The 27,665-nt window shown below is 44.1% G+C and overlaps 1 protein-coding gene across 1 annotated transcript in view; it reads right to left on the reverse strand.

Moving 5' to 3' along the window:
- LOC114668452 (cadherin-related family member 3-like) overlaps positions 1-27,665 on the reverse strand; it is a 44,453-nt gene that overhangs the window by 14,260 nt on the left and 2,528 nt on the right. The window contains exons 3-13 of the mRNA XM_051921202.1: positions 27,109-27,274; positions 25,075-25,169; positions 24,882-24,985; positions 23,150-23,257; positions 21,603-21,799; positions 20,984-21,161; positions 16,581-16,743; positions 9,150-9,252; positions 7,216-7,314; positions 6,045-6,277; positions 438-609 (exon numbers count right to left, since the gene is read on the reverse strand). Coding sequence (XP_051777162.1) covers positions 438-609; positions 6,045-6,277; positions 7,216-7,314; positions 9,150-9,252; positions 16,581-16,743; positions 20,984-21,161; positions 21,603-21,799; positions 23,150-23,257; positions 24,882-24,985; positions 25,075-25,169; positions 27,109-27,274 — 1,618 coding nt within the window. The remainder of the gene's footprint in view (positions 1-437; positions 610-6,044; positions 6,278-7,215; positions 7,315-9,149; positions 9,253-16,580; positions 16,744-20,983; positions 21,162-21,602; positions 21,800-23,149; positions 23,258-24,881; positions 24,986-25,074; positions 25,170-27,108; positions 27,275-27,665) is intronic.

Consider the following 27,665-nt stretch of genomic DNA (forward strand, 5'->3'; position numbering starts at 1 on the left):
TTTCTCCCACAGTCCAAAGACATGCAGGTTAGGTGCATTGACGATCCTAAATTGTCCCTAGTGTGTGGGTGTGTGTGTGTGCCCAGCGGTGGACTAGCGTCCTGCCTGGGGTTTGTTTCCTGCCTTGCGCCCTGTGTTGGCTGGGATTGGCTCCAGCAGACCCCCGTGACCCTGTAGTTAGGATAGAGCAGGTTGGATGATGGATGGATGGATTGCTTTACACCTTATGATCCTGGATTGGCATAAGTGGCCTCAGAAAACGAGTGTGTTGGTGGGCACACGGAAAGAGCAAGTAGCTTGGTCAAATTCCATCCTTACATTACTTAATCAACCCCGAATAAATAAAACATGTGGTGCTGCTCAGCTGCATGTAGATACTTCAAGCAGATTAAAGGAGACAAAAATCAACCCCATTCAGCAGAGGCTGCGGCCAATACCTGAGATGATTTCATAGCGTAGCTCTTCATTGGCCGAGTCGAAGTCCTTACAGCTCAGTCTGAACATGTTGATGGGCGTTCCCACCGTGATGTTGTCAAAAATGACCGATTTGTAAGTCGCTGGGATGCACACAGGCTTTTTATCATTTTCTGGAATGATTTCAATTTGCACCTGCAATGGAAATAACAAACAGTGGTGAGGGTCAGAGTGCCATGACCTGGCATCAACAGTGGCATTCTGGGCATGACAGACCATACCAGATTTGGCTGATTTAACAGCCTGCAGGATTGCACGAGGCCTTTTTATTCAAGGCTACCTCAAAAACGTTCATGCCAAGAGCGCCATGGTGGTGTGTTATGGTGCAGCCTGGGTTGTTACCGTAGTTCAAGTTTGTTTTTGATTATTTTATTATCTTTTTACTCTTGTCTAAATATTACTTTTCATGTTAGTTTTTTTAGTTTGGCATGTATTTTATTTGTTTAATATGGTGTTGTTTATTAATTATTTGTTAATGTTGTATTATGTTAACGTGCTGTGTCCTAGTGTTCCTTGTTTTCTGCTCTGTCTCCTGTATGTGGAGCCCAGAGAGGCGGGGCCACCTGAACATGCAGTGATGGGCGGAGCCAGCAGTGTAAAAGGAGAAGCTTTAAATCGTACTGAAGTTTCGGTTATGATCCCCTTATGATAGGTTTTTCATTTATTTTTTTTTGTGCGTTACTCTTCATCTTTTTGTGAGTCTTCGTACTTCTGAATCTGATATCAGTTCTTTGAGTAGAATCATTCAGTTATGTTTAGAGTTGTGTTGTTGGGGGGGGTTCCCAGTTCCCAGGACATATTTAAATGAGGAACATGTCTATTTAGTGAAATTTTGCGTCCTAGAATTCAAATATATAATTCTGTTTAGGAGTAATATTAAAAAGTTTAGATTTATCATCCTTTCACCACAATCCCAGTTTTAATTTGGTACAGGTACCGTCATTTTAGAGATTATGTGTCAAGTGTTTCCTTGCCGATTCTTCCTGGAATTCTCCGAGAAGCACGAGGTGCATAATGTCTTTAGGATGACCAGATTTAGATTGGCATGAGGATTACTTCTGCATCTGAGACTGATGGATAAACTTCTAATCGTGTGCGATAAAACTCTTTAAATTCTTGTCTCACGGTATTTCAAACTGAACTCCTGTGTTCTGCTTAATGAGTCTGGCTGGCAGTTTCATTTTAGATGATCAGCTTGGTTGCTTTTCTGGCTTTGACGGCAGTTTGTTCCGACTGTGTCTTTCTCCAGGTTCTTACATCAGAGCCTCAGTGCCTGCTAGGGTTACATCCAGCATTGTAAGAGTTGTGTCCTCACAGGTCATAACCATTGGTTAACGACACAGTGGATGTAAAAGATTAGCAAAGGGAGCAATTCTTATGCGAGTTGACAGATTCCGGGACCCTTTTTGTCGATGGTTTTCATGCTCCCTAAATTTTATTGTAAAGGTTTTTGCTTATTTTTTTACTTTTAATTTGAGAGAATTCCCAGTTTTCGATTGTTTTTCTGGTTCATACAACATCTATTTTCCTGGTTATTCTTAAAACGTTCTTGCTAGTTTTCAATACTTTAATAGATTCACGTTTCTAGATTGTTGTGATTCTTTTGTATTTGGGGTTTCTGGTTTCTTTAACGCCTTGATAGAGAAAAGGCAGAGATATTTTTAAATATAAATCGGGAGATGAACAGTAAGTCACAAAATGAGCAAACGTTAAAAACGTGTCTGTTGCTTGTCTGTCTTTGTAGCTACAATCACTTAAATGAGACACGGTCAAAGTACCGTAGAAGAAAGTCTGAAACCAAGAAGACTCATTGGGGCACTGGCACCATTTTGAGGTTTCTGTCCAATCACAGACAATTAGGAAGTTCATGACCCCTGTCATTTATACCTTCTATACGGTGACATCATTCTATACGGTGACATCATTTATACCTTCTATACGGTGACATCATTCTATACAGTGACATCATTTACAGTGGTGTGAAAAACTATTTGCCCCCTTCCTGATTTCTTATTCTTTTGCATGTTTGTTACACAAAATGTTTCTGATCATCAAACACATTTAACCATTAGTCAAATATAACACAAGTAAACACAAAATGCAGTTTGTAAATGGTGGTTTTTATTATTTAGGGAGAAAAAAAAATTCAAACCTACATGGCCCTGTGTGAAAAAGTAATTGCCCCCTGAACCTAATAACTGGTTGGGCCACCCTTAGCAGCAATAACTACAATCAAGCGTTTGCGATAACTTGCAATGAGTCTTTTACAGCGCTCTGGAGGAATTTTGGCCCACTCATCTTTGCAAAATTGTTGTAATTCAGCTTTATTTGAGGGTTTTCTAGCATGAACCGCCTTTTTAAGGTCATGCCATAGCATCTCAATTGGATTCAGGTCAGGACTTTGACTAGGCCACTCCAAAGTCTTCATTTTGTTTTTCTTCAGCCATTCAGAGGTGGATTTGCTGGTGTGTTTTGGGTCATTGTCCTGTTGCAGCACCCAAGATCGCTTCAGCTTGAGTTGACGAACAGATGGCCGGACATTCTCCTTCAGGATTTTTTGGTAGACAGTAGAATTCATGGTTCCATCTATTACAGCAAGCCTTCCAGGTCCTGAAGCAGCAAAACAACCCCAGACCATCACACTACCACCACCATATTTTACTGTTGGTATGATGTTCTTTTTCTGAAATGCTGTGTTCCTTTTACGCCAGATGTAACGGGACATTTGCCTTCCAAAATGTTCAACTTTTGACTCATCAGTCCACAAGGTATTTTCCCAAAAGTCTTGGCAATCATTGAGATGTTTCTTAGCAAAATTGAGACGAGCCCTAATGTTCTTTTTGCTTAACAGTGGTTTGTGTCTTGGAAATCTGCCATGCAGGCCGTTTTTGCCCAGTCTCTTTCTTATGGTGGAGTCGTGAACACTGACCTTAATTGAGGCAAGTGAGGCCTGCAGTTCTTTAGACGTTGTCCTGGGGTCTTTTGTGACCTCTCAGATGAGTCGTCTCTGCGCTCTTGGGGTAATTTTGGTCGGCCAGCCACTCCTGGGAAGGTTCACCACTGTTCCATGTTTTTGCCATTTGTGGATAATGGCTCTCACTGTGGTTCGCTGGAGTCCCAAAGCTTTAGAAATGGCTTTATAACCTTTACCAGACTGATAGATCTCAATTACTTCTGTTCTCATTTGTTCCTGAATTTCTTTGGATCTTGGCATGATGTCTAGCTTTTGAGGTGCTTTTGGTCTACTTCTCTGTGTCAGGCAGCTCCTATTTAAGTGATTTCTTGATTGAAACAGGTGTGGCAGTAATCAGGCCTGGGGGTGGCTACGGAAATTGAACTCAGGTGTGATACACCACAGTTAGGTTATTTTTTAACAAGGGGGCAATTACTTTTTCACACAGGGCCATGTAGGTTTGGATTTTTTTTCTCCCTAAATAATAAAAACCATCATTTAAAAACTGCATTTTGTGTTTACTTGTGTTATATTTGACTAATGGTTAAATGTGTTTGATGATCAGAAACATTTTGTGTGACAAACATGCAAAAGAATAAGAAATCAGGAAGGGGGCAAATAGTTTTTCACACCACTGTATACCTTCTATTAGGTGACATCATTCTATACGGTGACATCATTTATACCTTCTATATGGTGACATCATTCTATACGGTGACATCATTTATACCTTCTATACGGTGACATCATGGGTTGTGACCTCCAGTTGTTCTGCTTAGGAAACGTTGGTAGCAACCATACACAAGCTAATCCAAAATTGTGCACCAACAAGAAACAAAATGATGTCAAATATTTGAATAATTTTAAGGATTGCCTTTAGCACAAAAATTACATTTATCATTTTCCAAATAAACACTAAAATATTAAAGAAACAATATCATAATAACAGTCCTGACCCCTGCTTTAATTCTGAAGTGCTGTTTGTTTCTGGCTTGGATTTGTTTGCTGCTATGTTTGCCTTTTTAGGCATAAATTCTATTTTTACTTCTGCCAATTTTTTAAACACCTTTTGAATTCTGAATGTAAAATAAACAGATGGCAGGGAGAAAATAAAGGATTGGGGGACAACTGGCACCCCAGTAATGCAAAGACAAAAAACTGGTACAAGGATAAAGTTCCAGCAATATGTTGTTGAGGAAGTCGCGTGTCCTTCTGTGCCTCCTCTCACTTGAATTGTCGTAGCAGAGCACTGTGTTCTCTAGTGTTGGGTTTGATCTGAACGATAGTTTCCGGGATTCCCATTCTTTAAATAACCCACAGGATGGAAGATGCGGTGCCTCTGGAATCAAAGTGGATGTGATGTCAGTGTGTTGTGCCCTCCGGGCTGAAGGTGAAAAGAGACAATCCATTAGTAACCGCATTTCTTCCTCCAGTGCTGGTATTGGTGTCCTTACCTCAACACTGCTGTGGGGATGGTCACGAGTCACTTGTGTGCCACAATAAATATAAAGGACCTTTGTTTGGGTTGACCTGGACCAGAGGTTTATGATTTCCTTCCTCTCCAGTTCAGAATATTTTGAGATGTTTTCCAGTTTAAAAGCCTTGGCTCCATTTTTAGTTCAGTGCATTCAGAAGGCCTGCCATTTGAGTGTGGGGATAGGCTTCCTGGGGTGAGGCTTATGGCTTAAGTTAGGCCTTTTGTGTTTGTTTTCTGAGGCCTGCTCCCCTTTCGGTGCTTTGTTGTGACAAGAAATCCAACACAGAGGCGTGCATTTTAAACATACTCAGGCATATCAGTTCTCAATAAATCCATTGCTGTAGCCAGTGAAGTGCATTTATTTCTCACAGGTCAGGGTCTTCACACCTCTGTTAATGAAAATGGTGGGGGGGGGTCTAAAACTGAACAAATACCTGTCAGTGACAAACATGCATTGCCAATACTGCATTGGGTCAGGCTGGAGGAGGAAAAGAGCTGAAGCACCTCCTCACTCAAGGAGCCAATAAAGCCTCATCTTCGTCATCTTCTTCCCCCACCGCTACCCTTCCAGCTGTCCCTGTATTGTGTGGCTCCATTCTAGCCGGTGACGGTGCCAGACTTGTAGTTGAGGGCAGTAATGTGACCATGTTGTGTGGTTAAGAGTGAACTACCTCAGGTTTAGGAGCTGTAGCTTTGTATTCATTTGCACATTTTATGTACTGTCAATCAAGTATAACTTAGCATTCTCAAATTCACTTTATCCAAGTCAGGATCCAAGAGGCCTACAGACTGTCCAGGTATCACTGGGTACAAGGGGCAAAACTGCATTGGCTGGGACACCAGTCCACCATAGCACCCACGCATGAGCCCACCCGCAAGTCTACCCTGGAATCATTTGGAGATGGGTGAGAAAAACTGGAGGACATGGAGGAAAACCCATAAAGTGTACATGGACAACCGAGCATGGAATTCAAAGCATGACATTGCCTCCTATAAATAAAGTGCATTTAGATACTGATCCTCAACATCAGAGTCGAGTAGCACTTCTCAGCCGCCACCACCTACTGTCCTCTCGATACCAAATGTCCTTTGGACTGTCATGTTAGCCTGTGAACACAAACATCCCAGCGAGACACTCACCATGGTGCTGGTGCTCTTGACGTTAACAGGCCCACAGTCTCTCGCTTGCACGGTCAAGTTGTACTCCCGCACCGTTTCTGCATCGGGGCTGGTCATCAGCTCAATCGTCCCAGTAGCTGGGTCAATCCAGAACCGCTGCAGGCGCTGCGAGTCTCCGCTGGCGATCGTGTAGGACACACAGTTCAAAGGGTAATCGGCATCCGTGGCCCGCACACTTCCAATTTTGTAGTTTTCTGTGACACAAAACATGAAGGTGAGGGCCCACTCTTTGTTTTGTTTTTTTTTAAACCAATGGATTCTGTGCACATATTTTATTTATCTAGTATAGAGTGTCTTTCACATTCATCTGTCTTATATGCTTCTTTATATGGATTTGTTACATATTTGGTTTCATATTTACCTATAATGTACTGCCTTTCTTAGCTATCTTATATATCGCCTTTCAGATCTATCTAGGTATCTGTTAAATAACGCCTTTCATAAGTGTCTGTCAGTCATATAGCATCTTTTGTATTTGCCTGTCTATTTAATACCTTACATACCTCTCTCTAACACATCTAGCTTCATATTTATCTAATATATAGTGCCTTTCACATTAATCTTTCTGTTAAATATTGCACTTCAAATCTATCTAGGCATCTATTATATAGTGCCTATCTGTCATATAGTATTTTTATATTTACCTGTCTTACATGCTACCTTACATATCTCTCTGTTACACATTTAGCTTCATATTTATCTATTATAAGTGCGTTTCATATCTGTCTATCTACAATAGAGAGCCTCTCATAACTGTCTGTCATATAGCATCTTTAATATTTACCTGTCTTACATGCTACCTTACATATCTCTCTGTTACACCTCTTGCTTCTTATTGATCTTATTTTATAGTGCCTTTCCTATCTATCTAGATGCTTGTCACATCAGTCTATTATATAGTGCCTTTCACACCTATCTATCTCCTCACGTCCTTTTTTTCTCGGGTTTACAATAATCTAACACAGTCACTTCACAAGGGCTACATGCTCCTCTGCCTCATTCCATATCATTTTTTTTTAATGCTGGTACAGTACATGGATTTTGCCAAAATAAACACAAATGTGCCAGGCTCACTACTTATTTACAAGAATTCAAGAAAGTCATGCAAAATAAACATGAAAACCAAACCTACCGACTGAGGTTTCAAGGACATTGAATTTATAAAGCAATGACTCAAAAACAGGAGTGAACTCATTGACTGCAGTCACCTCCACTACAACTGTCGCTGTTACTGCAAAAAAGAGATTTATACGGAACCATATAAATATGAATACATTTACATTTTCTAAATTTACATTAAATACAAATATAAAACTGTATAAATTACCGTGAGGTAACCCGACGACTGCCTCTGTTGTGTTTCTGACTGCCACCTAGTGGCGATGCCTGCCAGTGACCGTGTCATGGGACATAGAGATTGTTATGGCTCAGTTCAGATGGCCCACGCATGATATCAGTTCAGACAGGTGGAATGAGAATCCTTTGCGGGGTGCAGCCAAATGTGCACACAATTTGTTAAAGACTGTTACGGCCCCTCGTCCTTCTTTTCGTTATTATTATTTTTTTTTTTGTATGGTTGTGCCGAGTTCTCCTGCTCCCTTTTTGTGATTCTCCCATTTTTGGTAGGTCTTATTACTAGCCACTGTTTTTTTTTTTTAAACAATATAAAGGGTCTGATGGGGGCTCTCGAGAGACTGAGTGAGGGGTCTGAGTGTCTGGGCTTGTGAGGGTCCTGATAAAAACCAAGAGCCAGGCCTTGAGTGACCACTCGGGCACGGCCATCAGCAGTGGGTCCGTCTGCGGAGAGAGTGTCGACCTCGTCGAGAGGTTTACTGACCTCGGCAGTGACATTCATGTGACTCTTCCTATGAAGTCAGTAGACGGATTGGGAGAGCAGGGGGATCATTAGGTCACTGGGAAGGGGGTCTGTGGCGCTCCCAATATCTCTGCAAAAGGACTAAGGTCCAAGTCTTTAGAGTCCTGCTGCTTCCCGTTTGCGACACATGGACGCTATGCAGTGGCCTGAGATGAAGACTGGACTCCTTCAGTACTGCGTCCTCTTCAGAGAATCCTTGGGTACCACTGGTGTGACTTTGAGGCCCGTTACCTGCATTGTGAGGGAGCGTCAGTTATGGCATTATGGGCATGTGGTGTGATTCCCCGAGGGTGATGCGGCTCGCAGGACCCTCATTGCTAAGGACTGAGTCGCTGGACCAGGCCAAGGGGACACCACGTAACACCTGGCTGTGGCTGATAGAGGGTCATTTCCAGAGGATGGGACTGCCATGTGTCTGCCAGGGGGGTTGCCAACCGGGATCCTGAGCTGTTTTGTCGTGTGGTGGGTGCGGCAACACACTGTACCAGTGCAGGCTCTTGTTAAGTTTTGAAATTTGGGATTTTTATACATTTTTGAAATGTATTTAAACTAGTTTAGTCATGGGGTCGCACAAATACTTAACTTCTAAATGATCAACTTCTTTTTCTACTCTTATTTTGCATTCAGAAATATGTGATAGAATATTTACGCCTATTTACAAATAAACAAAATTCAGAAATTTGCAGTTTTTGCCATACCTTTTAATGTTAAAAATTATGGTAGAAGAAAGTTAAATTCGCCTTTTTCTGCGAAGTTGGTGACAAGCAGTGCAGACAAGGGTGCAAATGACACTGAATGGTAAAGCAGAGCCGCTGCGTCAATGTAAAATTCACTTGTAGCACAGCCTGTTCAAGACCCCCTCAGCTTCATCAGACCTTCATGTTCTCGTCCTCCTCAGTGAGTGACTCAGCCCTGTGTCAGTTCTCAATAACCAGCCCTCATCGTCTCCATCTTCTTAACTGCATAGCCAATCTGTGCCTTAGCCGCATCTCAGGGCCATGACCCCATGGAGCTTATCCTTCTTAGTTCCATATCAAAACCCCACCACCCTTAACTGCAAGGCTCCCCATTCAAGTTTTACGTCAGGTCCACTAATCCAGATGTCATAATGTTTAAAAAAAAAATCAGTGCTCCTAAAACTCTAAGATGTCCATAACATCAGTTACGTGACGTTCATGAAGTCCACTTACCATTGTGAACAGGGCTGGTGGAGTCGGAGATGACTATCATGATCTGGTAAACGTGCTCAGCAGCCACAACCGCAGGATCATTAAAGTCCAGCGTACGAGTGACCTGTACGGAGAGAATAAAGTCCCTGTCAGCATTCTATAAGTATAATCTTGAAGTCTCATAAGAAGCAGATCGAGTCCTTTAATTGTTGAAACTGACCCTCTCTGGTGTCTTGTCCCATAGTCAGTATAAGTGGCACCAGAGAAACTGAATAGAAGAGGGCAGCAGGGATGGACTAAGATCAAAAACTGACCATGGACCTTTGTCCACTCTGGACCACCACAGTCAGCTGGACACCAACCATGTCTGCACCACCCTTTGGTCCATCCATACATACCATCCTCTACTGATTTGTAACAACCACAGCATACTGACTGCGAGAAAAGCAAAGGATGGGCAGATGCTGCCCTTTCCCCAGATCCTCAGGTTTTCCACCCACATCCCTAAAGATACATATGTCAGGTTAACTGGGAATTCTAAACATGGACTAACCAAGATACAGTTAGGCATGAAAAAGTTTGCAAAGAACTTTTTTTTTCTGTTCAGCTACCTTCAAAGTCAGCCAAGAGACTAAGAAGCTCCTAACTGGGGTTTGCACTGAAACATCAGAGTACATGATGTGGGGCCACAGCACCCCAAATCTCTTTAAATATGAAACGGATCATACTGACTACACCAAATTTGCTCTACTGGTTTATAAGTAAATTAGCAGAGAATATGGACTGCCATCAAACCGAAGGCCAGACAGACGTTGCCCTGTCCCTGGATACTCCAGTGTTAGTCCCACATCCCTAATGACATGTATGTCAGGTTAACTGGCCGTTCTAAATGCTGATTACCTGAAATACAGTGAATGGTTTCTTGGTTCCAGGGTTCAGCCACCTCAGTGGTCAGCCAAGAGACCAAGAAGCCATTAATTAAGGTAAGCACTGAAACATCAGGGTACATAGAGTGTAACCCCACGTCCCACACAGATTTTCACCCAATCTGGGAAACGGGAATCATGCTGGCTACGCCAACCATTCTCTATTGATTTATAAGTAAAGTGGCACAGTATAGAGATGGCCATCATCATCAGATGCTGCCTTGAGCCCCAGCTCTCTCTGATACCACTGAAGATGCTTTGTCCTCCTCTCCTGCCCCTTCCCAGATTTGTTGTACTGCTCAAACAGACGCTACACTAGACGGAACCTTCATTTAAAATAAACATATATAGTGTGCTGCGGTGGGCTGGCACCCTGCCTGGGGTTTGTTTCCTGCTTTGTGCCCTGTGTTGGCTAGGATTGGCTCCAGCAGATCCCCGTGACCCCGTAGTTAGGATATAGTGGGTTAGATAATGGTTGGATGGATGGATATATGGTGTGGTGGACGCCCTGGTTATGGAAGGACCAGGTGAGAGAGAGTATTTCCAGGACAGTTTCACCCTTGGACCGACAGAGGGCAGACCCCTTGGTGTCCAGCAGGGCGACGGGTCATCAGCATAGAAGCTCAACTCTGTTGGGGCCCGTGACCACCACCATGGACATTTTCAGGGCCCCTACTTGGCAGCACTTCTGCACATGGGCATGAAAGTTGGCAGTTTTGTGAGGGCCGGGTCAAGCATGTTGTGTCTAGTTAAGATTATTAATTTAAACTATTTTAACCTCTGGAAGTTACTGCAATGCCAATGACCACAGCGCAAATCTTGTAACTCAGATGATTTGTGATGTGATTCCACAGCAATGCCAGTCTTTTCTGCTGATTTATATATTAAACAATTGTATCACCTCACGCCGTGATATTTTCACAGCTTCCACATGAAAGAGCAAATTTCGCTAATAACGGATAGAAAAACATGAGTATTCCCTTTTAACAATTTTATTTTTTTTTTTTGGGTGATACTGAGGTGGACAACACGTTGAACAAATGACTGCCTTTCCATACTTAGAATAAGAATAATTGTACCACTGAAACATATGGCAGAATCCGTGTGATCGCCTTTTCACATTTTATACAGTGGGTTCAAACAAAGTGCATTCTGGGGTTTCATTACCTAAATTTAGGTGACAATGCAGCTGTCTGGATTTTGGCCAAAAAAACTGTCTACATGTGCTTAGAATAAGAATAAATTGAACTGTCATGTTTGTCAGATATGATGTCCACGTGCCTTTGCATGCTTTGTAAGTTTTAGGAAGTCACTGCACACTGTGGAGATTCTGTAGGACTGGAAAATGACAAATATCATCCCAAAGGGTGACTGGGCAGATCAGAGCAACTACAGGCCAGTAAGCTTAACGGGCATCACAGGAAAATTAATGGAAGGAATTATTAAGGAGAAGATTGAGAACACCTGGCAAGGGCAGGACAGTCAGCATGGGGTCAGAAGAGGGAGGTCGTGTTTTACTAACAGGCTGGAATTCTATGAGGAGGAAACAAAAGGATATGAGCAGAGAGGAGAAGATGAGATTATTGATGTGGACTTTCAGAAAGCATTTGATAAGGTGCCACCTGAGAGGATGGGCATCAAACTAAAAGAAGTGGCAGTTCAGGGGGTGGAATTGGCTCAGACACAGGAAGTAGAGGGTGATGGGGTGTGGAACCTTCTCAGAATTGGCCGATGTTAAGAGTGGTGACCAGCAGGGGGCAGTGCTGGGGCCGCTGCTATTTTTAATATCTATAAATGATTTAGAGAGGAATATAAGGAACAAGCTGGTGAAGTTTGCAGATAATTTACAATCCATTATATCATCACAGAAGAACTTGGACAGCAGACAGGCTTGGGCAGATTTGTGGCAGATGACATTTAATGTCAGTAAACGTAAAGAATGACACATAGGAAGTAAAAATGTGAGGTCTGAATACACAATGGGAGGCTGAAAATCGAGAGTCCACCTTATGAGAAGGATTTAGGAGTCGCAGTGGACTCTAAGCTATCGACTTCCCGACAGTGTTCAGAAGGCTAACAGAATATCAGCTTATATAGCACCTTGATGTGTGGAGTACAAGTCCCAGGAGGGTCTGCTCAGGCTTTAAACACACTGGTGAGGCCTCATCTGGAGTCCTGGGTGCAGTTTGGGTCTCCAGGCTACAAAAAGGACATAGAAGCACTAGAGAAGGTCCAGAGAAGAGCGACTAGGTTTTCCTGCAAAGACGAGTGTGCAGGTAGAAAAGAACTGAAGATCTCCTACTGACCTTTAAGGATTCTGACGTTCTTGTTATCCTTCTGCTGTGAATCATTCTGACCTGTCATTGTTTACACACGTCTTGAACAACTATTATCATACACTGATCATTTCTGTATTATCTATATCTATTATTTATTTATTATATTACATATCTATTGACTATATTGATGTATCTAGATTGCAAATACCATACATTGCATCAATGTTCATATTGCTTACTACACGTCAAAATTGCTGCTACTTCTTTGTCTTGTCTTTGTACAATGTCTTGTCTTATTTGCATTTTAATTTTAAATTTACATTTTAATTCTATTTTTAATGTATTATTCAAACTTCATGTTGTTACACTGTGGACCCTGAGCTTTGCAATTTCGTCTGTCTGTATACTTGTATGTGGTTGAGATGACAATAAAGTTCACTTTGACTTGATTCAGGGCTACAGGGGATGAGTGATGAGGAAAGATTAAAAGAGCTGAGCCTTAAGGAGATGAAGAGGAGACCTGAGTGAAGGTTTTAAAACGATGAAGGGAATTAGTGCAGTGGATCGAGACGGTGGCTTTAAAATGAGGTCATCAAGAACATGTGGACACCATTGGACACTTGTGAAGGGGTAATGTCACACAAACATTAGGAAGTTTTTCTTTACACAAAGAACGATAAACACGTGGAATAAGCGACCAAGTAGTGTGGTGGACAGGAGGACTTCAGGGACCTTCAGAACTTGACTTGATGTTAATAAGTGGAGAGGACTGGCGAGCTTTGTGGGGCTGAATGGCCTGTCCTCGTCCAGATTGTCCTAATGTTCTATGTGGTTAACGTTCCGTGCGAGTGACAAACAGTAGCCATTGTATATTTAACTCACTTCCTATTGTCCAAATGACTTGAAATTTTGCACACTTACTCACTTCTGATGACAATACATGAATACACAATAATCAGTTTCACTAATTGATCAGTTAATCCATGTTAATTAAGAAATGAAATTTTCATATGAAGAATAGTTCAAGATTTCACCAATAGATGGCGCTAGTAACAGCTAGAAATATTAAAGGAAGTGTTAAAATATCGATTACAAAATGATACTAAAACAAACCCAAGACTAAAAAGTTGAAAGTTATATATATAAAAAAATACTTTTTAAAAACCACGCTTATATTAAGTTAAAAAGTGTACTAAAAAGTAAAAAAATAAACCTCTCATACATCACTCGTAAAGTAAAAGTGTGCTTTTCATCAATCAACATTCAAAAAACACTTCTTAAAATCTTAGCAAAAGCGCCCACCTTTTATTTTACGAGTGATATATGACAGGTTTATTTTTTACTTTTTAGTACACTTTTTAACTTAAGTATTTTTTTATACAGTAATCCCTCGCTACTTCGCGGTTCACTTTTCGCGGATTCACGACTTCGCGGGTTTTTAAATATAGTAGTAGTATTTCCTAGTCTAAGAATAACAAAACAAGTTCGGTGACTAAGTGCGTTGTAACACGGGCTTTGATTTGTTATATGGGAGGGAGACGACAAATCACAGCTTCCCGCTTTGTAATCGGGCCTGTGATTGGTGCTTTGACTGATGCCCAGAGCCCACAGTATCTCCCCTTGTCATTTCGCTTCAAGCTTTCTCGCTGAGCGGTTTACTTTACACTGTGCTGTGTGTGATTTTTTTGTGGATTCTTTGTGTTGAACTTCGCTTCAATTTTCACCCCCTGCAATGGCTCCCAAACGTGCTCCTTCTTCCAAGGCTGGTGCTGAGCCTAAACGACAATGAAGAATGATGACGATCGCTGAGAAGGTGAAACTTCTGGATATGTTGAAGGAAGGGAGAACGTTCGCGGCTGTGGCCCGCCAATATGGCGTGAACGAATCCACCGTTCGCTACATCAAGAAGGAAGAGGCGAACAAAGAGACGTAAAATACAGTCATCGGCTGCGCAGTAAAAGTCATCAACACCTTCATCGTCATCATTTTTATTGCGCAGCATATTCATCACCATCATCGCGTCATATATAGCTACGTGTACTTTGCTATACAGTAAGTGTAAACTTATCTGCTGATTTCATATTGCTTAGTAGTTGTCCCTGTTATTAATAGAGTAAAGGGTGGGCTGTAAACAATACAGGGAGGGTTTACAAACGTCCAAATACACGTTAAATAGTTAAATAAATATGGTGTCCCTACTTCGCAGAAATTCAGTTATCACGGTCGGCCTTGGAACCTATCTCCCACGATAAATGAGGGATTACTGTATATATATTATTACCTTTCATGAAAACATGAGCCAATTTGGGGATAAGGACTTAAGCAGCGTCTTCTTGATATTCTTCCACCACCTCAATTCTAGGTGATGACATCACCGCTCCACAATTTTCTGCCGATTTATAAGAAAATGGCCGAATCATTTAACACTATAATTTTTTTTTCACAGCTCTCATATGAAAAAGAGGGATAGAAAGACATGGCAGTCCTCCTCGAGGGAGTTTTTTTCTTAAGTGACACGGATTCTGACTTCATATTCAGCAAATAACTGCTGACACATATTTAGAAAACGAATGCATTTAACATTGAAACATTTGGTGTAGTCGGCGTGATCCACATTTGTCTTTTCATATACAGTGCATCCTGGATTTTTAGTATCTATATTTAAGAATTTTCTTCTTGGGTAACACTGGGGCTGACTATATTAGCCAAATAATTGCATACATAGTACATTTAGAATAACAATAAATTGAATTATAAAGATATTTTCCAGATGTAGTGGCCACATGCTTTGCATACGATATCATTAGTTAAGCTCAGGTCAGGTCGGGGAGCCTGCACTGGCACAGCACGTTGCCGCACCCACCGCACGATAAAACAGCTCAGGATCCTGGTTGGCAAGGCAGACACGCGGTGCAGTCCCACCCTCCAGAAATGACCCTCTATCTGCCACAGCCAGATGTTATGTGGGCATCCAGCCTGGTCCAGCCATTTGGGTCCTTAGCAATGAGGGTCCTCTGAGCCGGATCACCCTCAGGTAATGACGCCACATTGCCGTAGTGCCGTAACTGATGCTCCCTCACAATGCAAGTCATGTGCCGCATTTAGGACTCTGTGAGCAACACAAAGGCACCCAAGGATTCTCTGAATAGACACAGGAGTCCAGTCTTCGTCTCACGTCACTGGATAGCAGCCATGTCTCACAAACAGGGAGCACCAGGACTCTAAAGACGTGGACCTTTGTCCTTTTGCGTAGATATCAGGAGCGCCACACACTTTCCAGTGACCTCATGACCCCCCCATGCTCTCCCAATCCATCTACGGACTTCATAGGAAGAGTCACCAGAGTCATGAACGTCACTGCTGAGGTCAGTAAACCTCTCGATAACGAGGTCGACACTCCCTCCGCAGACAGACACCCTGCTGATGGCCGTGCCCACGAGGTCATTAAAGACTCAGATCTTATTAGTCTTTATTAGCACCCCCAAATCACCGTGTGGGTTATCCTGGACATACTCACTCTCCTGGAGGGGCTGACTCTGCTAATCAGGCTAAATAACAAATATTTATAGCTCTACGGCGCTTGGGGTTTCTCGATGAGACAAGTACATGAGTGTGGCATGCAGTAATGGGGAATGTTAAACCTACTAATAACCCGTGTCCCTCTTCTTGTCTCAAAATAACTTTGTTCAGTGGGTGGCCATTGTCTGAGTGGTGTGGCCCAGTGGGTTATTTCTGGCTGCTCGTGAACTTTCCCACATCCCAAAGTCACACACATTAGGTTGACAGGCGACTCTGAATGGTCGAGGGACCATGGGTGAGCGAATGACGGAGTCCTGCAGTGTCCTGTTGTCCCAGATTCCTGCCTGATGCCTACCAATGATCTCCAGTAGAAACCACAAATTTGAGAAACGTTACAAATGCACACACAAATGTTCATTAGAATTCCGCTCTGTTGCAGGTCCCGTCTACTCTTCTGCCCATTCCCCAGCTCAATGAGAACATTTTGCTTCTTCAATTTACACATTCTGTGATGGCTCTTCATCCATTTTCAAAAGCATTAAATCCCATTCAGGGTCATTAGGGATGCAATCAGGACGAGTCGCCATTACGTTGTTGGGCACATCTACGCACTCCCCCACACTTGTCTTAAAGCGGCTGACTTGGGGTTTCCAGTTATCCTGACCTGCATGTCTGAAGGATGGGGAGGTAGAAGCAGAGGGAGAACATACCAAGAAATCCCACCTTACCTGAATGGTCATTGGTGAGCCAGTGACCTGCTGAAACAGCTGCCCTGGTCCCAGAGGTCCTCCATATGGAGTGTAGTGAAGAGCATCAGGGGGTTTGTCACCGTCGAAACAGTTAAGACTGGCCACAGTGGTGTTAGCAGGAATGGAGCCTGCACGGATAAAACTGAGGACAGTAAAGGTAAACCAGGTGAATTATGACAGTTGCACAGCGGCACCTCGGCAGCATTTGGTTTAGTCGGCACGATTGTCCTTTCACTTTTCATGAAAGCATGAAGGAAACTTGGTGGTGTAAGAGATCTGCTGGGATTAGAGACACTTTTGGGGAACCTTCAGGAATGTGTGAGTCACGGTGCACTTAGAACGTCTTCAGACTTCTTACCCATTTTCTTATGTTGTAGCCTTGTGCTAAAATCATTTAAATTCATTTTTTCCCCTCATAAAGCAACACTCCACGACCCCTAGAATGAAAAAGTGAACACCGGATTTTAGGAGTTTTTACAAATTTATTAAAAATAAAAAAACCCTGAAATATCCAATTGACACAAGTATGGAAACCCTTTACTCCATATTAGTTGAAGCCGTTTTGGCAGCCATTACAGCGCGGTGTCTTCTTTGGTTTGATGCGACAAGCTTCCCAAACCTGGATTTAGGGTTCTTCTGCTGTTCTTCTCTGCAGATCCTCTCAAGTTCTGTCTGGTTGGATGGAGACCATTGGTGGACAGCTATTGTCAGGTCTCTCCAGAGATGTTTGATTGGGTTCAGGTCCAGGCTCTGGTTGGACCACTCAGAGATATTCCCACAGTTGTTTCTAAGCCCCCCTTGTGTTGTCTTTGCTTTGTGAACCTTCGCCCAGTCTGAGCTCCAGAACGTTCTCAGCAGGTTTTCATTAAGGGTATCTCTGTACTTTGTTATGCTCAGCTTCCCTTAACCCTTGTTTGTTTTCCCCATCCTTGATGCCACCAACACCACACTTCACTAATGGAGTGGCATTGCTCAGGTGAAGAGCGCTTCCTGCTTTCCTCCAGACTTGACACTAAAATTGGTTTCACCAGACCAGAGAATCTGCTTTCTCACAGTCTGTCAGTTGTCTAAGTGCCTTTCTTGCAAACTCCAAATGGATTTTCATGTGTCATCTGGCGGTTCTGCCATAAACCCCAGATTGGTGGAGGGATTATTGTCTTTCTAGAAGTTTCTCCCATCTCCACACAGGTCCTCTGGAGCTCGGGTAGACTGATCATCATGTTTTTGGTCACCTCTCTGACTAAGGCTCTTCTCTTCAAGTTGCTCAATTTGGCCAGCAGGTCATCTCTACGAAGAGCTGTGGTTGTTCCAAACTTCTTCTATTTGCGAATTATGGAGGCCAGCCGGTGTGGTCTTGGGGACCTTCAATGCAGTTGACTGCCTCAGACTACCACAATTGCTTTGACCTCACGGCTCGGTTTTTGCTCACCTCTGGGACCTTCTACACACAGGTGTGTGTCTTTCCTAATCGCTTCAAACAACTGAATTGACCACAGGTGGACTCCAAACAAAACAATACAGTGACCATCAACAGAATGGGATGCACCTGAGCCAAAGCAAAGCTTCTGAGAACTTGCACCAGTGAAATGTTTCAGATTTTATTTTTAATACATTTCTAAAATAGTTTTTGCTTTGAGATTCTCAGTGTAGCTTGATGAGGCAAAAGATTTTAGCACAAGGGCTTCAACATAATAAAATGTGAAAAAAGTGAAAGGTCCGAATACTTTCTGAAGGCACTGCATGCTGGCTGGAGAAATCAGGTGAAGAGGATGTGTGATCCTAGTGGGTCAGAATGCCTGCTCGTGTCCAGACTGTTCGGACTTTCTAGAAACCTGCTGGTGCTTTTGAGGAGCCTCCCCTAGCAGCACCAGGGCTGTCACAGCGAGTCTGCGCAGTAGCAGGCTGGCTGTCCTCACTTGTACTCTTCCAAGTCTGGGCACATTGCCCCTCAGTGGCTGGGGGCAAAATCCACCCAATCCTTGTGTTACGGTATATAGTTAGGGGCAGAAGAGCACCGGACCCTCTCAACTAACTGAGGGTGTAGGAAAAGAAAAGTCTTCATTCTGGCTGAAGGAAAAATAGACTTGTCATCATAGTCCTGTATCACCCCCTAGTGGCCACAGCAGGAACTGCAATATGACTAAAACACTGCTTAACATCGATAAGAAGATGGAATTATACGATAAATAGGGGAGGAACTAGAGGATGGATGGATGGCACAATATGATAAAGATGAAAAGCACTATAGGATAGATAGATAGATAGATAGATAGATAGATAGATAGATAGATAGATAGATAGATAGATAGATAGATAGATAGATAGATAGATAGATAGATAGATAGATATGAAAAGCACTACATGATAAAGATTAAGGGCACTGTAGGATGGATAGATAGATAAAGGTACTATATTATAGAAATGAGAGGCAATGATAGAGAGATGGAAATAAAAGGCACTATAAGATAGATAAGCCACTATTTAAAGATAGATATGAAAGGCACTATAGGGCAGATCGATAAAGGCACTAAATGATAAAGATGAAAGGCAATACAGGGTGGATATGAAAGGCGCTATATAATTGATGTGAAAGGCACTGTAGGATGGATAGCTAGATAAAGGCATGATGTGATAAAAATGAGAAGCAATACAGGATAGAGGGATGGAAATGAAAGGCAGCATAAGATTGATATGAAAGGCACTATATGATTGATAGATGGACCTTGTTTGTCTGTAAGGGGAAATTAAAACTTTACAGAAGCTCAAGAAAAAAAAATCTAAACATCATAAACAAACAAAGAGCCCCCCAAACACACCTAAGAATGTCTGGCTGGCATAACAGAGAGCTGCTGTTGGTCAATAACAGGCTTGTAGCTGGGCACTAAGATGGCCAGACCTGTGCAGATGTACCACAGGTTCACATCTAATTGCGTCCTTGTAACATTTAAATATTGCAGTCCTCCAGGACCAGAATCAGGGAATGCCAACATAAAAGAAGCCAGAGCTAAGTGGGCAGAGTGCCATTCCAGGCTGGCACAAACCTGTAGGCTCCAAGACGCCTGAAGCCCAAAGTCCCCTGGGCCGTCTCTCTTTTCTCCTAACTTGACTGTGTATGTCCTTCACTGCAGCGCCCTCTGGTGTTCACTCTAGCAATACGCACTGACGTTTGTGGTTCACTTTAACTTTTTAGATTCATTCGTTTTCTTTCCTCCCTTGGATTTATTTCATATTTTTATGACTGCTAATCCCAGTTTAAGTTGCTTGTCCCACTGGTTGAGGATTGAGCTGAATAGTGTCGAGTGTTCTGAGATATTGATCACTGAGGAGCGGGCACTGATAGAGCGCATCGCTGCACCCACCACATGACAAACCACCTCAAGATCCCAGATTAGGACCCGAGTGCAGCCATGCAACCAGTTCAGAAGGAATGGAACCAGTGGGAGGTTTTTCATGGCGGCTGGAGTGCCAATTCTGCCAGCAGCCTCCAGTTTTTTCCCTGCAGGTTGGAGGGCCTACTTGCCGGGCTGGAGGAAGATTAACGTCATACTCAGGACAGACAGGTGGGAAAGGTGCTATATAAATAAAATGTGTCATTAAAAGGCTAGATGAGATTGATAATCCAAAGTCTTTTGGGATATTGGCTGTTGTGAAAGGCAGCAAATAACATAAAGATGAACTAACTCCGACTAACAAGAATCAAGTATTATGTGCTATTGGACACTGTGAAAGGCGCTTTAAAATGAAACCTTGTTAGAGTAGATTGATTAATTATCTAAAGTCTTCTGTGATAATGTCTGTTGTGAAAAGCACCATATATAACATAAAGATTGAGTAGCAGAGATCAATAGCATCAATTGTTCTAAACTGTGAAAGGTGCCATATAAAATAAAGTTTGATGAGCTATTATCTCATATTAAAGGCACTATATATAATAAAGGTTGATGAACTGACACTAATAATATACATTTTCTAAAATATCGATGGCCATGACATTCTCTGAGATATTAATTGCAGGAAAGGCACCTCATACAATGCATATTGCCTGATAGAGATGGCCTGAGCGATTGGCTACTGTGAAAGGCGTTATATAAAGTAAAGGCTGATTAACATTGATAACATAAATATTGTTCTGAGATTTGCGCCACTAAACTGTTAATCAGTTACATGAAGTGTTTTGTGCCAATGTCTCCTCTGCAGGCCCACAAATTCCCTCCTCCTGCCTTTGTGCCATTAGTGCCATCATTTGGCAGCCTGCAGTACCACACTCAACTCCTTTACGGATACATCTAAAGTGTGTAAGCCTGACTTTATAATAAATCAAGAGGTCCAGACATCTGAACCAGCGACTCTGAGAAGACGGCACAGGTAAAGTCTGAACTCACTTGTAAAAGTACTGATAGCAGTATGGTGGCACATCATTAATGGGCAGAACTTCAAGAGTGGCCGGGATGGCTGTACATCTCCCGCCTCCATCACAGACCATGACGGCAAAGGACTGGAGTGGCACAAAGCCATCGCTTTCCACATCCATCCGAGCCGCTGTCAGCACACTGCCAGTTCCTGCAAAACACAAGACAAGAGTCATGCTGGGCACACACACACACTCAGAGCTACCCAAACAGCAAACGGGCATGAAGGATGGCACAGTGCATCTCCTAATGTCTCATTGAGTCACCAATACTCCGCACCCCGGCTCTTCTCCCAGTCCCTGATTACTCCCGTTCTCCTCTCTTGTATTCCTGGCCCTTGCTTACCCTTCCCTTTTCTTGTATCGTTGTGATCTTTGTGACAGTGACAGATTTAAATGGCGCCATACTGAATAAAGAGTGAATGACTGTCATGCTGTCATTGCAGCCCCTCGAGTGCCATTCAGCCCAGTGTGTTACGTTTGGTGTCAAGAAGTGGAAACCAGGCCCTTTAAGTTGCCAGGACTTTGTATATAGCGCCTTCCCTGGCCAACTCAAAGACGTTTACCTCACCCGGGCGCTGCACAATACATACGCGTGCTGATCGACAAGAGGGGGTTATCCGGCTGGAGGCGGAAGGTCAGGTCATTCATGAGGTCCACGTCACTGGCCGCGCAGGCGGCCACCAGGGTGCCAATGCTCAGCTCCTCGTCCACTTTGAAGTGCGCTGTCCCACTGGAGGTCGAGTTTTGAGGCACGAGGATTTTAGTGCCAGCGCTGTAACCTATGAAGCTGAATAGAAAGAAAAAGAAAATTGAGAAACCATCTTGGGCTCTGCCCTGGCCACACCTGAAGTGAAGGCAGACTGGCGGGCGCTGAGGATTTGCTACCTGAAATGGGTAAAAAGGAAGAGCGACAACTAAACAGAAAAGGCCATCAGAAACGCCAACATGCCACCAAAGAAGAGAAACCCTGAAGTCACCAAGGTGGGTGGATGGATAGATAAATGGACGAGGATTGAATAGATGGGGAAGAAATGACTGGAAGGGTGATATGAAAGAATGGGGCTGGACAGCTAAATGGATGAACTTTCAGACAGGTGATGGATGGATGGAGGAATGAGCAAACAAGGAGAGGTGGATGGACAGGGATGGCTGGTGGCTGGGTGGATGTGTGGACAGATGGACGCTGGCCTCATGAAGCACATTTATCTAAAGCTCCCAGTCTGCACAACTTAAATAATTCACGTTCATCTTCACACAAGTGGTGTCACTCAATTCCCAGCTTCACCCAAAGATGTTGGCAGCATGCGCTGTGGGTATGACGTTAATCTGCGTCCAGCCCTGCAAGCAGGTCCTCCAACTTGCAGAGAAGAACCTGGATGTTGGTGGCAGGATCGTCTCACACTCTTCAGTGTGGTGCTGAGGTGTCACCCGCTGCACGGCTGCACTTGGATATCAATCCTTTTATTCATTTTTGGATCAGATTGCATTCAGAAAGGTGAAAGAACGTTGAGAAAGTGTGGCTGTGAATGAGCTGAATTTCTTCTGTTTGGATTCTGGAGATTCCAGATGGGAATCGACTCGACAGGGGGGTCCGCGGGTTCTCCTGCCAGAGCTGCCAATGCAGTTGGCCTCCCTGGTGTCTCCATCTCCCGATTGCCACTCTGGCTCACCTGCTCCTCCTGGCTTTAGCTTCATGGCCACCTTCTCCTGCCTTGGAGGGTGAGCTACTCTGTCCCGTCACTCATGGATATTGGGGGGTCCACAAAGGGGCTGGGTAGGCAGCTGGCCTCGGACTGATCCGATTTGTGTCTGACTTGTGCCTCCCTGAGTGTTTTTGTGTGTGTGGTTCCTCTCAGATGTTTTTCGGGTCAGGTGACTTTTGACTTTGCCCCCCAGTGCTCTGTGCTGCCTTCAAATGTTTATCTTGAGTTCATGTGTGCTCTCTCCCTTCCTCCACTTTTACAAGATTAGGTTCAATGATTGGCATAGTTAAACTGGCCCAGGCTTTGAGGGCACTTGAACCCACCTGCTAATGAATTGGCATCCTGTTTGGTGTTGGTACCTAATGCCAGTGAGATGGATTCTCGCTCTCCAGGGACCCCATACTATACACAGCAGTGATGGATAGGGTACTCACGTGCAGTTTAAGGTGGGTCCATTATCGTTGACGTTGGTGATGTACACTTTGACATTCCCGAGGACAGCAAGGCCACCATGGTCCTGAACTCTTACTGACACCGTGTAGCTTTAAGAGAGAGAGAGAAGGTGAAGATGGTCAATCAGGCCTCACAACAAGACACGCAGATGGAGGCTGTGCAGGAAAGAAGTGCGCTGGTGAGCCCATCTGCATGTGGTGACAAGGAAAACCTGCCAAGGACACTTTCATGTCTGGGCACCCGGTCCAAATTTGAGTGCCATGGTATTCTGTCCACTGAGCTGAACACGGGACAATGGCTGGCATAAAGTGAAGCACATAGAAATAAGCCCATGCCTTGGGGGGGTATGCCAACACATGGTACCCATGCTAACTATTGAGTGGGCATGTAAACCAATGGAAAGTGTCCTCATCTTAGGAAGGATCTGTTCCATCGGACAGAATGTAGGGACCAACAGGGTTTGGCATGCCAGGTGTGAAATATATGAGGGTCTGGAGCCCCCAAAATAACCCTCTGGACTCTCTGAAAGCTTCAAACTATGGCAGGTATCCCTGAAAATATACAAATATTATGGTATTATAAATCAATGAGTGCCCATTTCTAGATGTGTAGTTAAGGCTGGGTGGGGCTAAATGCTTGAGTGGCAGCAGAGTGGGTGGAGCTAAATGCTTGGGGGAAAAAGTTGAGCAGAACTAAATACTTGAGGGGCAGCAGGCTGAAGTGGGGACATATGCTTGGACAGAAGCCAGATGGGCGGGGCTAGATTTGGGAGTTGCAGGCGGCTGGGCGGGGCTTGATGCTTGGGTGGCAGAAGTCTGGGTGAGGCTAGATGATTGATTGGCAGCAGGAAGGGGGAGCTATTTGCCTGAGTGAACTGGTGGACAGGGCTATGTGTTTAGGTGCCAGCAGGCTGGGTGGCACTGTATGCTTGAGTGGCAGAAAGGCTGGGCAGGACAAGTTGTGTGAGTAGCAGCAGGCTTGGTGGGTTGAGATGTCTAAATAGAAACAGGCAGGGTAGGACTATGTGATTGGGTGGAAGAAGGATGGGTGGGTGGGGCTAATGAGTTTCAGGAATAGAAGGAGGAGTTTGGCTAAGCCTTGAGGTGACTTGACTAAGGGGGCAGAGCATTTTAAACAGTGAAGGTGGGGCCCCCATGCAGCCTTTAGTGTTCGCCGTGGGCTCATGCTGAAGAGTAGGATGGTGGGTAGTGGTTGATGACTGTTGATGCCCTGATGCTGACAACGTATCCATTTTTTCCATTGCAATGGCCTTCTGTGCTCTTCCATAATTGGAGCTGCAGCGCTGGTGTATGGAAGAGCGGCACAGCACACACAATCATCACCTTATTCTCTAATGGCCATTTTAACACGGCATACGCATGCCATGAGTCTTGTATTGGGAACAGAGCTGAGTTGGGAGAGCAGGATGTCATGGGGTGGCAAGGTAGGAGGATTTGATTTGATGGAGAACACCAACATTAAATTCAAGGTTGAAGTAGGATAAGGTTATAAAGCGGCCCTCCCCTCCACTCAGTTTGCCTTTGTCTTTAATGGTTGCCCAATTCCCAGAACACGTTGCGGTTTCCAGCCCCCCTCCTTCGTCGCTAGGCCGCTCCATTTTAATCCTGTACTACACCCATGAGGGCCATCCACCTTGTCCCGAGAGTGACTAAAGGGAGCTTACAGGTTAACAGCCAGCACAGTCACATGTACCTTTTCGTAGCTCCTTCGTAGTCAAATGCCATCGCTGTGAAGATCCCACCGGAACCATCAATCGAAAATCCTGTGTTTCCTGGGGAAATGCCGACTATGGTGTACTGCAGGCCGGGATAAAAAAAAAACATGTGAGTGGCATTAGGTGACAAAAGTCACAACAAGCCGGTGACATGTGATGGTACACAGTTACCTGGAGCTGGAGGTCAATCACGTCTGGGTCCTGAGCTGAGACTTTATAGACGAGAGTGTTGTTCACAATGTCCTCTGGGAGGAACACCTCAGCATCTGTGACAGGGGGGAGGGACACAGCATTAGGACCTTTGAGGGGATCTTTTTATTGATTGGGAATTTTTAGACGAAGTTCATAAAAAAAAAAAAAATCAAGTGAAAAATAAGAAAGTTAAATATCCAGCCATGTCCCAGGTGGGCTTGTTTCAATACAGGAAAGTGAGGAGTGCAGGACCCAAATCCAGCAGTGTGGTGGGGCGCGAGACTTGAAGGAAAAGTATCTCCACCCCGGGGGACACCCCTAACTTTTATTAATTTATTAGCTTGTTTTATTGATTACTAGTTTTGTATCCCCGATTCACCTAAAAGGAGAAAAGTCTCCATAGACCCTGGCAGAACATGCACACTCCACACTGGCAGTGCCCGGTCAGGATCTGAACCCTGGAGCTGTGAGCCACCCTCAGCTGTTTAGGACGCGAGTCTTCACGTCCTTCAGATGCCCAACGGCAGAGTCGAGATTCTTAAGCAACCAAGCGGCCCTTCACACTTGGGAGTTCTCACATTCTCCCGTCCAGCCCGTGGCTGACCAAGTCAAGTGGAGGCTGCAGACATCTATGGAGCTTTACAGAAATGCGACACACAAACGTTACTGAGGAGCACGGCCTGACGTCGTCCCCCCCGGTGCCTCAGACGGCTGTCACTTAACAGTGAGAAATTCAGGCCGAGGTGCGTGTGACAGGACGCCCCCATCAGCAGCTCACTGGAGTAAAGTTTCAGCACAAAGAAAACTCGCCTTAAAGTAAATGTAGCAACACATTGTTTTACGTATCATTTTGTTTGCGTCATTTCGTTTTTGGATTGGTGCAAACTGACAAGGTTTATTTTGGCTCACATCTTGTTTTATCGACCCACAGAGGTTCAGGATCTCCGCTGGACAGCCAATTGGATTGCAGGTTTTTGTCATGTGGTTTACTTGACTTGAGTCAGATAACTCCTCCCCCAAGCCTAATCGTAGCCATTGATGTGAAATGTGAAAGTGGAGCCCTGGAGGGCCGCAGCTACAATCGCTTGGATTCTTCACGTCACTGTTTGGAGGACGTCACGTGGCTGCAGTTGTCACACAGTTGACGTCACTAGAGTATTGCAACGGCGTTGCCAGCTTGTGTTATTGCTCGGTGGATACTCAACTTTTAATTAACATCTCGATGAAGCAGAGTTAGATTCTAAATTCTCTTTCGTTAGGTTTGTGGGTTTTGGCTTTTCGATTTCCTTTTGTTCCTGACGTACGAGTCTCGGTCTTTACCCCTTTGATGCTCTGGCTACTGTGTCATGACTTGGACCCTTGGCTTTGTTTCACATTAACCATCGTCTGGTCTATTTATTTACTAGCTAACTGTGCTTGTGAAAATTTCACAAGAATAAAAGTGTTAATGAAATGATGATGAGGGAGAGAAGAACATGACACGTAACATGACAGTAAGAAAGGAGATGACTTGTGAGAGGACTCCATATTACAACAGTCACACGATTAGTATGGGATGTTATTATAGTCACTTCCAACAGCGGGAACATTTACAATCCAAAGTGGAACAGGAACAGCTCAACAGAACATATTGGATAAGAAGGGTGTAACGCTCGGCTGGGACCCTTGCCTAGCTGGCACGCCTGGAGTCTGAAAGGACTGGGAGTGGATGAACCCTTAGGGTTTCAGCAGGGGTCTGCCACAGCCCACCTACAATGCTGCCAGTTTTAACATCAGCAGATTCCAATTTCCACTTTTGTTCTTGCTGAATTTGTTAAGTGACCAGTAAGTCGTCAAGGGTAAAAATAAAGAATAATGATTTAAAATGCCACAAAATTGACAAAAGACCCTCACATTAGTGGGTGGGATTAGAATGAAATTCAGTAGACTCAACAGCCCATGTCGAGCTAATTTGACGTGGGAAGGCAATGTGGGCCTCCCCTTAGAGTCGGACCCCCCAGTCTAGACTGATACCTTGTAGTGCCAGGGCCCCGGTGAAGAAGGGGGGCTCGTTGACATCGCTCAGCTCCACCGTGATGAACTGGGAGGCGGACCTCCCCTTGGAATCCTGCACCAGGATCTGCAACCTGTAGGTGGGAACAGCTTCAAAATCCAGAATGGGAGCGGAGTCGGTGATCACCTAGAAACAGAAACAGACATCAGCTTACACATCACATCCATCCATCTATCCCCCTTCTTTTTTTTTTTTAGCTGGTTTGCCCACTTTAGGATTATAGCGAGCTGGCACTTTTCCTGGACTGGACACAAGCCCATCGTAGGGCATGGCCAATGTAGACACCCACATGGGACCAATTAGGTGTCACCATTTAATCTAACTTGAGTATCTCTTAGGCGTACAGTAAGAGGGCACTGGACGGGAAAAGCACCACAGATACATGAGGGGAGCGTGCAGACCCCACACCGGCTGGTGGTCACACCTGGGCGGCTCGATTTGGAATGATTTATTATGGATGTATTTTTTATGTTTGTGTTAATTGGTTTAGTTCTGTGCCCTGGCCTCTTCAGGTAGA

Source organism: Erpetoichthys calabaricus, chromosome 18 (genome assembly GCF_900747795.2).
Source record: "Erpetoichthys calabaricus chromosome 18, fErpCal1.3, whole genome shotgun sequence".
Classification (NCBI taxonomy): Eukaryota; Metazoa; Chordata; class Cladistia; order Polypteriformes; family Polypteridae; genus Erpetoichthys; species Erpetoichthys calabaricus.